Raw genomic sequence first — 16,159 nt, 5'->3', positions numbered from 1 at the left:
ATAAAAGAAAAAAATAAATATTTAAAATCAAAAAAACGAAAAAAGCTTGGATGTGGCTCAGTGGTTAAGCACCTCTGGGTTCAATTCCCAGTACTAAAAAAAGAGAAGAAGTTACAGAGTTACAGCTCTTCATCCCACCTAAAATAATAATCATGTGAAAATTGCATTTACAACCTACTTTATGTTATGATAATACCACAAAGATAATTATACTGAAAAACAAAATATTATAATACTCAATCAACCTGAATGCACAGAAATATAAGAATTTTGTTATAATTTTATAATAAACATTATAAACAACAGATATTATGGCTTTTTGCTGTAAAACAAGATTTTTTAAAGATGAATTTACTGTAATATAAGGAGTAAAGTTTTTGCTTAGTTCTTTTTGAAATCTTTTTAAATGCACTAGTTCCGCTCCCTGCCTTAGGAAAAGACTTAAGGTATAGTGACTTATGTCAGTAATTGAATATTTACATCATGTACAAGTTCTTTTGGTATCGTAAATCAATGATAACTGTAGAGTACTACAGACAAGCCATAGAAGAAATAGCAAATTAGGCCAAGTATGCACTCATCCAGGTTATCCTCTGGAAGTTTTTTCAGAAAATGTATGCATATCTTTACCACTTCTCTATGAAAAGCAAAATGCAGAGATAATGGCAGCTATTTAAAACTCTTTAGTCAAGTTTTGATACTCATTCATTGATTCAAGAAACAGTTGTTGAGCCTCTACCATGTGGGAACAGAACAAGAACCTGAAGGAAAGAGGGAGAGAAAGGCAAGTAAAGAGGCAAACACAAACATGGACAAGAATACTCAACCCAATCTTTAGAGACGAAGAAAATCTGAACAGAAGTAATGATATCCAAGCTGAGATCTAAAGGAAAAGGAGAGAGTGAACAGGTTATGGCAGAAGAACAGTGTTCCAAACAATGGGAACATCATGGTCAACAACCTCAGAAGTGAGAAAGAGCATAGAAAATTTAGGAAATACAAGTAATTCAGGTCAATGAATACATTATGCTTTATGTCTTTCTGCTGAAACTCTCTATACTGTTAAGCTTAAACTGGCTATGAAAATAAACTGTTTATGTACTTGACTTCTAGGAGGTTCTCTTCCTATGCCTTTAACAATTCCTTTTCAAGGAAAGAACCCTTCTGAACTCATTTTATGAAGCTGGTATCACCCTGATACCAAAGCCAGACACAGACTCAAAGGAAAGAAAATTTCAGACAATGTCCCTGATAAACACTGATGTAAAAATTATCAATAAAATACTGGCAACATATTTAAAAGATAGTGTACCATGATCAAGTGAGGTTCATCCCAGGGATCAAGTTTAGTTCAATATATGGAAATCAATAAACACAATTGACACATCAATAAACATAGACAAGAATCACATGATTATCTCAAGAGATGCAGAAAAACATTCAAAAAATTGAGAATCCATTCATGGTCAAAACACTAGAAAAATTTGGCATAGTAGAAACATAACTCAACATTGTAAAAGCTGTATATGCTAAACCCAAGACCAACATCATTCTAAATGCAGAAAATTTGAAATCATTCCCTCTAAAAACTGGAATAAGAGGGAATTCATGTCTCCAAAACCACCACCACCACCCTGTGATTCAACATAGTCCTAGAAACTCTAGTCAGAGCAATCAGAAAAAAAGAAAGAAACCAAAGGGATACGAATGGGAAAAGAAGAACTCAAAATACTCCTATTTGCCAAGGACATGATTCTATATTTAGAACACCCAAAAAAACTCTACATGAAAGATCATAGAACTTGTAAATGAACTCATCAAAGTAGCAGGGTTTAAAATCAAAACCAATAAATCAATTGCATTTCTATACACCAAGGATATATAAGCTGAAAGAGAAATCAGGAAAACTATCCCCTTTATAATAGCCTCAAAAATATAATATATTTGTGAATCAACCTAACAAAAGAGGTGTAAGATCTCTATAATGAAAACTACAGAACACTAAAGAAAGAAACTGAAGAAGACTTCAGATAATGGAACTATCTCCCCATGTTCCTGGATAGGCAGAATCAATGTTATCAAAATGGCCATACTATCAAAAGTGCTATGCAGATTTAATGCAATTCCTATAAAGATCCCAATGATGTTCTTCACAGGAATAGAAAAAGCAATCATGAAATTCTTTTGGAAAAATAACAGGCTCAGAATAGCATGCTTAGCCAAAAAATGATGCAAGAGGCACCACAATACCAGAACTTATATTATACTACAGACTATAGTAACAAAAACAGCATGGTATTGGCACAAAAACAGGCATGAAGACCAACAGAACAGAATGGAACACACAGAGACAAACCCACCTAAATACAGTTATCTCATACTAGACAAAAGCACCACAAACATACATTGGAGAGAAGATAGCCTCTTCAACAAATGGTGCTGGGAAAAATGGAAATCCAGACATAGTAAAATGAAACTGAACCCTTATCTTTCACTGAACACAAAACTCAGTTCAAACTGGATTAAGGACCCAGGCATTTGACCAGAGACCCTGTGCCTACTAGAAGAAAAATATAGGCCCAACACTCCATCATGTAGACTTAGGAACCTAATTCCTCAATAAGACTCCTAAAGCACAAGAAGTAAAATCAAGAATCAATAAATGGGATGGTATCAAACTGAAAAGCTTCTTCACAGCAAAGGAAACAATTGATAACATGTACAGAGATCCTACAGACTGGGAGAAAATCTTCACCACCAGTACCTCAGATACAGCATAATTTCCGGGATATACAAAGAACTCAAAAAACGTAACACCAAAAAAAAAAAAAAGAAGAAGAAGAAGAAGAATCCAATCAATAAACAGGCTAAGGAACTGAGAAGTACTTTATAGAAGAAGAAATACAAATGGCCAATAAATATATTAAAAATGTTCAACATCTTAAGCAATTGGAGAAATGCAAATTAAAACAGTGTACACTGAGATTCCAACTCACTCTAGTCAAAATGGCAATTATAAAGAATACAAATAACAATAAATGTTGGCAAAGATATGGGGAGAAATGTACTCTCATACATTGTTGGTGGGACTGCAAATTGGTGAAACCACTATGGAAGTCAGTATGAATATTCCTTACAAAACTTGGAATGGAACCACCATTAGACCCAATTTTCCCACTTCTTGGTCTATACCAAAGGACTTTAAAACAGCATATAACAGTGACACAGCCACATCCATGTTTACAGAAGCTCAACTCACAATACCCAAGCTATGGAAACAACCTAGGTGTCCTTCAAAGGATGAATGGATAAAGAAAATGTGACATACATACACACTGGAATGTTACTCACCATAAAGAAGAACAAAATTATGGTATTTGCCTGTAAATGGATGGAATTGGAGAATAACATGCTAAGTGAAATAAGCCAACCCCCCAAAAACCAGAGGCCAAATGTTCTCTCTGATTTGTGAATGCAAACCCAAAACAAGGGAAGTAGGAGAGGGGAATAATAGAAACACACTGGATTAGACAAAGGGAAATGAAAGGAAGGGAGGAATAGGGGAATAGGAAATAGAGTAGAATTAATTGGTCATAATTTTCCTAGCCTTGAATTTGTGTTCACAACCAGAGTAACTCCACCTCATGTACAACCACAAAAGTGGGATCCTAAATAGAATAAGTTATACTCTATGTATGTATATTCTGCCAAAATACATTCTACTGTCATGTATAACTAAAAGAACAAATTAAAAAAAGAACATGGAAGATATAAACCAAAGCCACATGGTTAAAACCATTTCTAATTTTTAATGAGAAATATAAAATCTCTTGAGCATATGTTGGGGAAAAATTCCTTTTCAACCTTCTCTACCGTGTCCTAGTTATCATCTACACTTCTAGTCACTGGAGTGAATTGACCTCAACTTCAGGTACTGTCCTTTTTCTTCTGCACTCACTCTCAAAAGATTGCACCCAGGGATCACATTTGCTCACAACTACCAAATATTCCATCTTCTCTGAACTCTTGACTCTTAGTTCCAATCCTTTGCTTCACTTCCCCACTTGACTATCTAACAGACATCTCAAAGATAAATCTAAAACCTGACTCTTGACATTTTCCCCACAAATTTTTTTTTCCTGTTTGCTCATCTTAGTAAATAGTAATTTTGTTCTTCTAGTTGCTCAGGGCAAAATCTTAACATCATCTTTAACCCTACTCTTTCTCTGATACTCACCTATAATCCATTTGCAAATCCTATCCATTTTAACATGAAAACATTCATAATCCTATCACTCTGCAACTGCCTGCACCACTACCACTCTAATTCAAGCCATTGTCATCTCTAGCCTGGTACTTTCCAACAGCTTCATAACTGTGCTTCTGCTTCTGCCTTTGTTCTCTACATCCATTCTCAATACAGTAGCTCGAGATATCCTTTTTAAAATATGTCAGATCATATCATTCTTCTGCTCAACCCTCTTTTAGCTTACAATGTAACTCAGGGTAAAGGCCAAATTCCTTAAAAGTAGCCCATGAGTTTTGTTTTGTTTTTATGATCTTGCTAATGAATATATCCCTGGTTTTCTTCTTATGACATTTCCCCTTACTCATTCTGATTCAGCCACACTGACATAGCTGGTCCTCAAATGTAGTCAGTTCCTTCTTTCAAATATTTAAATGGTACACTCTTTTACTTTATTCAAGTCTCTGCTCAGATATCAACTCCTCAATGAAGCCTTCTCTCTATTCCCAGTATAAAACATCTCCTCTTTGCCCCATCCCTCTTGTCGTGTAGCCCTTATCTGTGTTAAACTGAATTAAATAAATATATATTACATATATATTTCCCTATCCTAGAATATAAATCTTCTAGAGAGCACAGGTGTGGTTTCTTTACTCTTGCAACCAGAACTATAGAATACTGCCCAGATCATAAGCCTACAATAAATATCTGATAGATTAATAAATAAAAACTAAAAATATTATAAATTTTTATGACAAAACTATTAACAAGTTTCTATTTTAAGAGCCACTTAAAATATGAAAAACTAAGTAATACTGTGACTTTTTTCCTTATAATCTACACACATACACACACACACACACAAGGTTCACTGGCAAGGCCTTAACAATCAAAAGACTTTATAATACTCTTCTCCTTCCCTTGGTTTGGCACTTCCTGATACATTATAGGGATACATTCAGTTTCTATGTTATATTAAAATCAATCAATATTTCACCTATAATTCATCTGTATTAGTTGATAACAGTACTTTGTAAACATTTATAAAACATCAATATAGAAAAATAGCAAAACCATAGGGAGACAATTCAAAGAAGAAATACAAACAGGGCTGGGGATGTGGCTCAAGCGGTAGCGCACTCGCCTGGCATGCGTGTGGCCCAGGTTCAATCCTCAGCACCACATACAAACAAAGATGTTGTGTCCGCCAATAACTAAAAAATAAATATTAAAAAAAAGAAATACAAACAGTAGATAAATATATGAAAATGTTCATTTAAGTTAATGTTCCTTAATGTTTAATAGTCTAAATGGCTTAGGGAGAAGGAAAGCAGAATCGCTTAAGAAAACCAATACCTGCAAGAAGTTTCTTATAGAAGCAAGAAAATGAAATAATTGAAAAACTAAGCAAGGGTATGGGATTGAACTACCTGTGATGGAGCAATAGATGATGTGAGGAGCAATCTTGTCTATATCTTCATACCCCAGGCCCATTGTGGACAGTTTTCCAGGGACATAGTTTTCCACAAATACATCACAAACAGCTGCAAGCTGAAGGAAGAGATAAAGATGAATCAGACTTCTTAAGGGACTTCCAAACTGTAACAACTTTCCCACATAATAGGACTTTAATTTCAACAAACACAATTGATTCTTAATTTGCAATAGTCCATAAAAAAATAGAGAATAGATAAAGTAGATTCATATAAACATGAGAAGCCATAATCAACTATTTGAAGTATTTGTCAGTAAAATAATAGCTATTAACATGATATTAAGTAGTTTTTACATCCTTCAAATGTAAGAAATATTTAGGCTAAGTGATCTGTCTAAATATATTTTAAGAAGTATAGGTAGACAGGCACAGTGGCACATGCCTGTAATCCCAGTGGCTCAGGAGGCTGAGGCTGAAGGATTGTGAGTTCAAAGCCAGCCTCAGCAATTTAGCAAGGCCCAAGCAATTTAGCAAGATCCTGTCTCAAAAAAAAAAAAATGTAAATGGGCTATGGATGTGACTGAGAGGTTAAGTGCCTATGGGTTCACTTCCTGGTTTAAAAAAAAAAGTGTATATATATATATATATATATATATATATATATATATATATATTCTATTCAACATAGTCCTTGAAACTCCAGCCAGAACAATCAGGCAAAAGAAGGAAATTTTAAAAGATACAAATTAAAAAAGAGGTTAAATAATCTGTTTTGCTAATGACATGATCTTTCATTTAGAAGACCCCAAAAAATCTACCAGAAGATTTACAGAGCTGATAAAGTTAGTTAAGTAGAAGAATATAAGAGAAACATAGATAAATCAATCACTTTTCTAAACTCCAATAATGAATCTGCTGAGAAATAAATTAGGCAAACTTCCTATTCACAATAACATCAAAAAATAAAATAAAATCTTTGGGATTTGATACAACAAAGCAGTGAAGGACCTTTACAATGGAAACTATGGAACTCTGAAGAAAGAAATTGAAGACCTTAGAAGATAAAAAGGGCTCCCATGTTCTTGAATAGGCAAAATTAATATTATCAAATGGCCATATTACCAAAAGTGCTATACAGATTTAATGCAATCCTCATCAAAATACCAATGACATTCTTCACAGAACTAGAAAAAGTTCTAAAATTCACTTGGAAACATAAAATATCCAGAATAGCCACAGCAATCCTGAGCAAGAGGAGCAATGTTGAAGGCATCACAATACTGAACCTCAAATTATATTACAGAGCTGTAGTAATCAAAACAGCATGGTACTGGTACTAAAACAGTCATGAAGACTGATGGAATAGAAGACACAGAGACAAATCCACATAGATGCAGACCTCTGATACTTGACAAAGGTGCCCAAAACTTATGTTGAAAAAAAGAGCCTTTTCAACAAATGGTGCTGGAAACTTGTCCCTTATCTCTCACCCTGAACACATCAATTCAAAGTGGATCAAAAACCTAAGAATTAGACCAGAAAAAATTCTGCAACTGTTAGGAGAAAATATAGGCCCAACATCCCAACATATTGGCATAGGCTTCAACATTCTTAACAAGACTCCTAATGAACAAGAAGTAAAGCTAAATATCAGTAAGTGGGATGGCATCAAATTAAAAAGCTTCTACAAAGCAAAGGAAACAAGTAAGAGTGTGAAGAAAGAGCCTACAGAATGGAAGAACATCTTTGGTACCTGTTTCTCAGATAGTGCATTAATATCCTGAATAAAAAAGAAGTTTAAAAACACCAAAAAATAATAATGCATTAATAAATGGGCAAAAGAACTAAACAGTCACTTCTCAAAAGAAGAAATACAAATGGCTAGTAAATATATGAAAAAATGTTCCAACTTCTCCAGCAAATCTGAGAAATGCAAATCAGAACTACATTGAGATTTTATCTTATTCCAATCAGAATAGCAATTATCAAGAATACAAATAATCTGGGTACAGTGGTGCACACCTGTAATCCCAGCAGCTTGTGGGGCTGAGACAAGAGGATAACAAGTTCCAGGCCAGCCACAGCAATTTAGTAAGACCCTAAGCAAATTAGTGAGACCCTGTCTGAAAATAAAAAATTAAAAGGACTAGACATGTAACTCAGTAGTACAGTACCCCTGAGTTAAATTCTCAGCATAAAAAAATATATAAATAATAATAAATGTTGGTAGGGATGGGAGAGAAAAGGTACAGTCATACATTGTTGATGAGACTGCAAATTAGTGCCACCACTATGAAAAGCAGAAAATGCCGAGAAATGGATAAAACTGGAGACCATCATGCTAAGTGAAATCATCCAGACACACTAAGTCAAAGATCAAATGTTTTCTCTGATATACTGAAGTTACTCCAAAATAAGAGGGGGAGGAGTGGTGGAGGGGATTTCATCAAAATAGAAGAGGAATCAGTATAATTGAAAAAGAGTATTCAGATGCTGGGGGTGCTGGATAAGAGAACAGTGGAATGAACCTGACTTAACATTCCTATGTACATATAAGAATATACCACAGCAAATCTCACCTTTATGTATATCCACAAGGCACTAATTTACAAAAAAATTATAGGGCTGGAGTTGTGGCTCAAGTGGTAGAGCACTCACCTAGCATGCATGAGGCACTGGGATTGATCCTCAGCACCATTCAAAAGTAAAATAAAGATATTGTGTCTACCTAAAACTAAAAAATTAATATTTTTTAAAATATCAGTAGAGTATAGGGAAGGGAATCGGAGAGGGAGCAGGGAAGGGAAAGAGAAAGGGAAAGACTGAGTTAGAGCAAATTATATTCTATGCTTTTATAGTTATGTCAGAACAAATCCTAATGTTATGTATAACTAAAAAGAACTAATTGAAAATATAAAAAGAAGTATAGGTATATAATAGAATATGCATATATAAAGTTTAGGAAAACATATTTTGAAACCTTTACCAAAAATAACGAAATACAGTATCTTCACTACTCTCCACTCCTTTTATGTAATATACCTCATTACAATATACCTCATTATAATATACCTCATCACATGCACTTAGTTTACATGTGATTCTGAAATGTCTTCACACTTTTCAGATGCTTTCTTTCCAAAGTTTTAAATGTCTTTTTGAACCATTGTTTTGTTTTGTTTTGTTTTGCAGCCCAGTGAATCAGCAACTGTCAGAAACAGAACTTAGATTTTGATTACTAGACAACAGCAAATAGATTTAGAGGACAATCAACCATTGCAAACATTAATCTTAATTTTATTTTCAAAATCTCAAATGTGACTGCATACCTTTTAAAAAATTTTTTTATTTAAAATCATGACAAAAATTGTAGTAGATCACTCAGAGACATTGATTATAATCATTCTAGAATATATCCAGGAGCCTAATAACTATTCAACACAATTTTTTTTTTTGGACTAGTGATAGGCTCAATGATACAGCACTTGCCTAGCATGAACAAGGCCCTGAGTTAAAGCCCCGGCACTGCAAATACATAAATAAATAAAAAATTGTTATTCCCACATTCACATAGATTTTAAATATATTCACATACAAAAAAATTAACATAATAAGACTCCAGATCAACAGTCAGCAAACTTATCAAGGGTCAAGTAGTGAACATTTTAGGCTTTTCAATCCACACACATTCTCTATCACACATTCTTCTTTATTTTTCTTTAACAATCTTTTGTAATTTTTTATATTGATGCATTATAATTATATATAGTAATAGAACACATTGTTGCATATTTGTGCATGCACACAATATAACAAAATAACTTGGTCAATTTTGTTCTCTGTACCTCCCCTTTCCCTTTCCACCTCCTCCTCGCTCCTCTTCCCCTCCCTCTAGTCTCCCTTCTGTTTTTCTTTAACAATCTTTAAAAATGTAACATCCAGGGTGCTGGGGATATAACTCAGTTGGTAGAGTATTTGCCTCACATGCTCAAGACCCTGGGTTCAATCCCCAGCACCGTCAAAAAAAAAAAAAAAGTAACATCCATGGGTGTACAAAAGCAAGCCCAATTTAGCTCACAAACTTTGCCAGCCTCTACTTTAGATAGTATAGGTTGAATTAATATAAACTTTGGATGTACACATGTAAATAATAAAATAATAAATTGTCAATGTGTAACTAAACTTGGAGATTATAGATGGAAATGACTTGCTTAACAAATTAAGAGGCTGAGAAAATCTTAGGTGCTATCTCAAGGAAAGAAGCTTTCATTCTCCAGAGCTCTTGAAACAAAGGCCCTAGAAACCCAGATAATTACCTCTCAGGAGAGGAATGATAAAAACATTAAGAATAGAATAAGGCCCTAGGTTCGATCCACAGCTGAAGAAGAAGTAGTGGGGAGAAGAAAAAGAAGGAGGAGGAGCAGGAGAAGGAAGAACAGGAGGAGGAGGAGAGGGAGGGAGGGGAAAAGAAAGGAGAATGAAGAGAAGAATAAGGAAGAGAGAAAGAGAGAGAACATGTTAATCAATTTTCTGTAGCTATACCTGAGGCTAGGTACTGTATAAAGAAAGCATTTTAGCCAGGCACACTGGTGCATGCCTATAATCCCAGTGACTTGGGAGGCCAAGGCAGAAAGATCACAAGTTCGAGGCCAGTCTCAACAATTTAGCAAAGCTCTAAACAACTTAGTGTCTCAAAATTAAAAGAAATAAAAAGAGTTGGGGATGAAGTTCAATGGCAAATCATCTCTGGATACAATCCGCAGTACCAAAAGAAAAAACAAAGTGGTTTAGGGTTGGTAGTATAGGTCAATGATAGAGAGCTTGCCTTACATGTGCAAGGCCTTGGGTTTGAACACCAACACAAACACACACACAAGTTATTTTCTTCACAGTGTTAAGTTCAAGGGCCTAGTGCCAGTATCAACTCAGCTCTGGTGAAGACCTCATGTCAGAGAGCATCACAATGGCAAAACACATGCAATAGGGATCTTGGTGAAGTGGGAAGCTAGAGAGCAGGGAAGGAGTCAGGCTTGCTCTTCTATAACACCTCACTTGAGTGAAAACAACCAGGATCCCGCAAGAACTACCTTAATCCCTTCTGAGGGCAGCACCTCCACTAGGCTTTATGTCTTAAAATTTCCACCACCTCCCAACATTGTCACACTGAGGACCAGACTTCCATCACAAGAACCCTTGGGGACATGCTCAAACTATATCCAAAAAAAAGCAAACATAGAAAATTTGACTCAAATCTCCAGTCATAAAGGCATTCTTTCCAAATTTCAGATGCTAATTAAAAATTAAGCTGGTTCTCAACATGTAGCCATACCCCAAGGTGAGGTTCAATAGATGCATTTTGCGGGGAGGGGGGACGGGGTGCTAGGGATTAAACTCAGGGGCACTCTACCACTCAGCCCACAGCCTCAAGCCTATTTTGTATTTTATTTAGAGATAGGGTCTCACTGAGTTGCTTAGCACCTGGCTTTTGCTGAGGCTGGCTTTGAACTCATGATCTTCCTGCCTCAGCCTCCTTAGCCGTGAGGATTGCAGGCATGCACCACTGCACCCAGCTGCATTTATTTATTGTTAATAATTCTACCAAGCATTGCTTCAGGGATCAGAGAGGAAGTGTTAGTATTAAATTTAAAAATCAGTTATTCCTTAATTTATTCCACAAATTTTTCTGAACCATGCTATTTACAAAGCACTCCTATAGGCACTAAAGAAAACAAACTGTACAAATACATCTAGACTTCCTTGCTGGTCACCTCTCTGTTGTGTAGTTCTCATGGTACAGGATATAGTACCTTATTTATGTAAATGGCATTAAATAACTTATTTTTATTTTTAAAACCCTGTGGAGGATCCCCTAAAAAGTTAAACATAGAACTATTATATAACCCAGCAATGCCATTTTTAGAAACATATTCAAAAGAATTGAAAACAAAGACTTGAATACTTGTATGCAAATGTTCACAGCAGCATTTTTCAAAATAGCCAACAGAAATGAAGTTCTGATACATGCTACAACATGAATAAACCTTGAAATCAGTATGCTAAGTGAAATTAGTCAGACAGAAAAGAACAAATATTGTGTGATCCCACCCATATTAAAATGTATAAAACAGGCAAATTCATAGGGACAGAAAGTAGATTAGAGATTACCAGGGGTTAAGGGAGAAGGAAATAAAGAGTTATTGCCTAATGAATACAAAGTTTCTGTTTAAAGTGCTAATGAAAACATTTGGGAGATGAGTAATGGTATAACTGCAAATTTAATTAATGCCACTAAATTGAATACTTAGAAATGATTAAAATGAAAATTTTTATGTTACATATATTTTGCCACAATAAAAAATTTTGAACCATATGCAGTATCTATTTTTAAATTTCTATATAATTATAAGCCATATCTTGATTTACATAAAGTATCCAGTGAGACAAAAGTGTAAAGTTATGCTAATAGCAAATTATCCAGAATATGTTAAATCTGAATAAAGGAGATTACATGCTTTTTGCCAATAATTAGTTATATTAGAAAGTACTTAGAACATGCTAACAAGAAAAGTAGATTATATATAAAGAACACATATGATATTTTTTCATATTTTTGGGGGGGAAATAAGTATACAAAAGCATAAGATAGAGTTGAAAAGGATATATGAAAATATTAATCTTTTTACCCATTGCTATAGTCTGGATTTTAAATGTCCCCCAAAGGCCCATGTATGGAGGCTTGGTGTCCAGGGAGGTGCTAATGTCAGGTGGTAGAACCTTTAAGAGGTAAGGCCTAGTAGGAGGTCTTTTGGTCACTAGAGGCATGCCATTTAAAAATATAGTGAGACCCCATTCCCTCTTCTTCTTCTTTTTTTTTTTTTTTTTGCTTTCCAGCCATGAGGTAAGCAGTTTTTTTCTGCCATGCACTATTACTATGATGCTCTATCTTACCCAAAACAATGGAACCAACTTATCATGGACTGATACCTCTAAAACTGAACCAAAACAACACTCTCCCAAAACAACCTTCTCCCTTTATAAGTTTATTAGCTCAGTTACTTATAGTTACAGAAACTGACTAATAATATCCATGAACAGGCATTACTCAGGTAATAAAAATAAAAACTAAGAGCTATGCTCAGTGAGTTTAATCCCCAGCACAAAGAAGACAAAGGTAGGGAAGGATGAGAAAAAGAGCACAATGAGGAAAAGGAAGAGGAGGAGGAGGACTGCTCAGAGTACCATACAGTCTGGCTCTGTAATATTTAAGAAAAACAAGTTGAATTTGGAAGCTATAGATTGCTACTGATAAATTTGCCCAGCAGTGTTTATGATCACCAAAGAATGCAATATGTATGCATTATGATATTTATTGCTCAAATATCCCTGGAAAAGAGGATATGACAGAAATTATTTTCTTCAACTGAAAAATATTTATTGAAATAAATATGTACTAGTGACTTATGAGATAGTAATATTTAGATTGTGTCGGTAATCTAAAGTATTCTCTCTCCTTCTCTTTTTTTTTTAGGATATATACCCCTGTTTTAGTTAGCTTTTTCACTACTGTGACTAAATGAACCCAACCAGAACAATTATAGAGGAGGAAAAGTTTATTTGAGGGCTCATGGTTTTATAAGTCTTAGTCTATAGAAGGCTGGCTCCATTCCCCAGGGCTCCAGGTGAGGCAGAATACCATGCCAGAAGAGTGTGGCTAAGGGAAACAGCTCAATGATGATTAGAAAGAGACTCCACTCTCCAGATACAAAATATATACCCCATATCCATACCCTCAATGAACCACTTCCTCAAGCCACTACCCACCTGCCTCCAGTTACCACTCAGTTAATCCCACCAAGGATTGATTAATCCATTGATTATGTTAAGGCTATAACCCAATCATTTCTCCTCCAAACCATCTTGCATTGTCTCACACATGAGTTTTTTGGGGGCACCTCATATCCAAACCATAATAACCCCCATTCAAGATCTTATATGTTTCTTATAGTCTTAGAAAAGTCATTCATGGTGTCCTCCTGGCCTCTCAAGAGATTCAGTCTTTTGCCAGGGGCAGAAGGATGTGGTAATAGGGAATGAACCAGGGTACTTTTATTTTGAGACAGGTTCTCACTAAATTTTTCAGGCTGGACTCAAAATTGTGATCCTCCTATTTCTGCCTCCCAAGTGGCTGGGATTATAGGTGTGTCCTGCTGTACCCAGCTCTGAAAGGTTGAGTCTTTGAGAACATACCTTTGTTGTTTTCGCCTCAGGACTTTACTACAATAGCACCATGAAGCTGGTTCAAAAGTATATAAACAGTGGGGCATGGTGCAAACACCTGTAACCCTAGTGGCTCAGGCGGCTGAGGCAGGCAAATTGCAAGTTCAAAGCCAACCTCAGCAATAGTGAGGCCCAAAGCAACTGAGCAAGACACTGTCTCAAACCAAAAACTAAAAAGGGCTGGGGGTGTGGCTCAGTGGTTAAACACCCCTGGATTAAATCCCCAGTACCAAAAAAAAAAATTAGTGTGAGATGGTACAGACTAGAAAATGTAGAGGACAAAAAAAAGTGTGATGAAAACCAGCCAGTTGCTGGCAGATTCTAAGATTATCAAGTTATTAGGTGATGAAAGATCACAAGCAGTTGGAATACTCATATCTAGTCTTCATTGAGAAGTGAAAGATATACAACATGCTGTTTTGAATTAACAATTCTGTGGTTAACCTGGAGACCCTTTTAGCTCTTTATGAGCATTTCTGTGAAGAATGTCATTGGGAATTTTGGACTCAGAAAATGGCAGAGAAGATCTAGGCAGCAAGCCTCAACTCTTTCACATTTCAGAAACTAAATAGCAAAAGAACAGCTAATCAGAGAGGTGGGTGACAGAGTTAACACTCTAAAACTCAATATTGGACAGTTTGAGACATAGAAGTATAAGGAAAGAATTGAATGAAGAAAATAGAGAGGAGAGGCAGCTCAACGATATACTACACAGGTTTATTCAGGACAAACCTCCTGAAGGGCATCCAGTAGAGAATGAGACTCAGTATTCCTCTTATATCCTGGGGTAGATATAGGGGAGAGGGGTGATGGAATGTGTGGTTAGGCCATTGATGGGGGTTGTCAGGGAAGGATCTTTGTGGTGTCACCTTTTTAAGGAACCAGGTATTATTCAGGATTTCAGTCCCAGTTAACAATTTCCTTTCTTATGATGACAGAATGTTGGGGTTTCCTTGCATGATGAGAATATTGTCTGTGGTTTAGGTCAGGTTGAGTCAGAGTAGCCATGAGGTGACTCTTATTGTAAGATGGAGGAAATGTTTCAAAATGGTGTTATCTATATCAAGTTCTTCCTAACAGGACAGAGTTGGAATACAGTTACTGGAGCATAAAATAAGGACAGAAGTCCTTGAACCTGAACCCTGATAAAGGTGGGGGTGAAGGAAGGGGTAACAGAGAGAAAGAAGGACAGAAAAAGCCCATGAGCTTACGTCCTTAAGAACAGTTGAATGAAAAGCAGATCAAGGTGAAAGAGGACAGAAGCAGCAAAGATAGTGAAGAAGATCACACTTTTGCACCCAAATTGTGGGCTGAAAACTGCCAGGCAGGAAAGTCATTTTGTAGATAACCAGCCTCCCTAGAGGAAATTAAATCAATACAGCTTTTTCCCATCTACAGATAGTAAAAAATAAAGCTATAGGGAATGACTCTGAAGTGGGTTGTCTCAGTAATCCATCTAGAAAGCACTTGTAGAGGGATTGCTGCTAGCTGAAGGCTACTGAAATCCACTCCTCCTCACCAAGGACAAGGGGAGTGGGGTGGAGCTGACCTGAGAGCAAATCACTCCAGGAGAATGTTAACCCCAACCCAGCACTCCCGGTCTCCACAGGAGCTCAGGCAAAGACAGGCCAACTGACACAATCTCAGTGACAGGTAAAACCCCAGTGATTTGTGGCAGCCAGGGTAGAGGTTTCTGTAACACAGAGAGCCCATAGAGCCTGCAATCACAGGCTCCACAATTCCCAAAGGCCACCAAGTGCTTAGCCAGCACCATTACATAGACACCCCACCAGTGGGGAGCAGGGGAGCAAGCACTCCATGATTCACGGCAACCAGCCACCAGCAGTAGGAGCTCAGGCAAAGGTGGGCCAACTAACACCCTACCCCAGTCACAGAGACTGTATCCTGGGAAATCTGCTGCAGCCAGGGTGAAGGCTTCTGAGCCACAGACTGCTCTCATGGAAGCCCCAGAGGAGCAAGTGCTCAGCAACTTACAACCACAAGCCAAAAGAACTCAGATGCAGGTGGGCCAACTAATACTCTACCCCAGTCACAGGGATGGTACCCTAGTAATCTACATCAGTCATGGTGGGAGCTTCTGTGCCACAGATCACCACAGAGAGTCTGCAATCACAGGATCTATAGTAGCAGATAACCACCAAGCTCTTTGCTGCTATAAAGAAGGCCATGAAGAAGGGAAT

At 36.5% G+C, this 16,159-nt stretch overlaps 1 protein-coding gene across 1 annotated transcript in view; it reads right to left on the bottom strand.

Moving 5' to 3' along the window:
• Positions 1 to 16,159, bottom strand: part of Sugct (succinyl-CoA:glutarate-CoA transferase) — a 694,122-nt gene that overhangs the window by 630,526 nt on the left and 47,437 nt on the right. The window contains exon 6 of the mRNA XM_026387616.2: positions 5,677 to 5,797. Coding sequence (XP_026243401.1) covers positions 5,677 to 5,797 — 121 coding nt within the window. The remainder of the gene's footprint in view (positions 1 to 5,676; positions 5,798 to 16,159) is intronic.

The sequence above is a fragment of the Urocitellus parryii genome, chromosome 3, assembly GCF_045843805.1.
Source record: "Urocitellus parryii isolate mUroPar1 chromosome 3, mUroPar1.hap1, whole genome shotgun sequence".
Lineage (NCBI taxonomy): Eukaryota > Metazoa > Chordata > Mammalia > Rodentia > Sciuridae > Urocitellus > Urocitellus parryii.
This window is presented reverse-complemented; position numbering and strand designations above follow the sequence as displayed.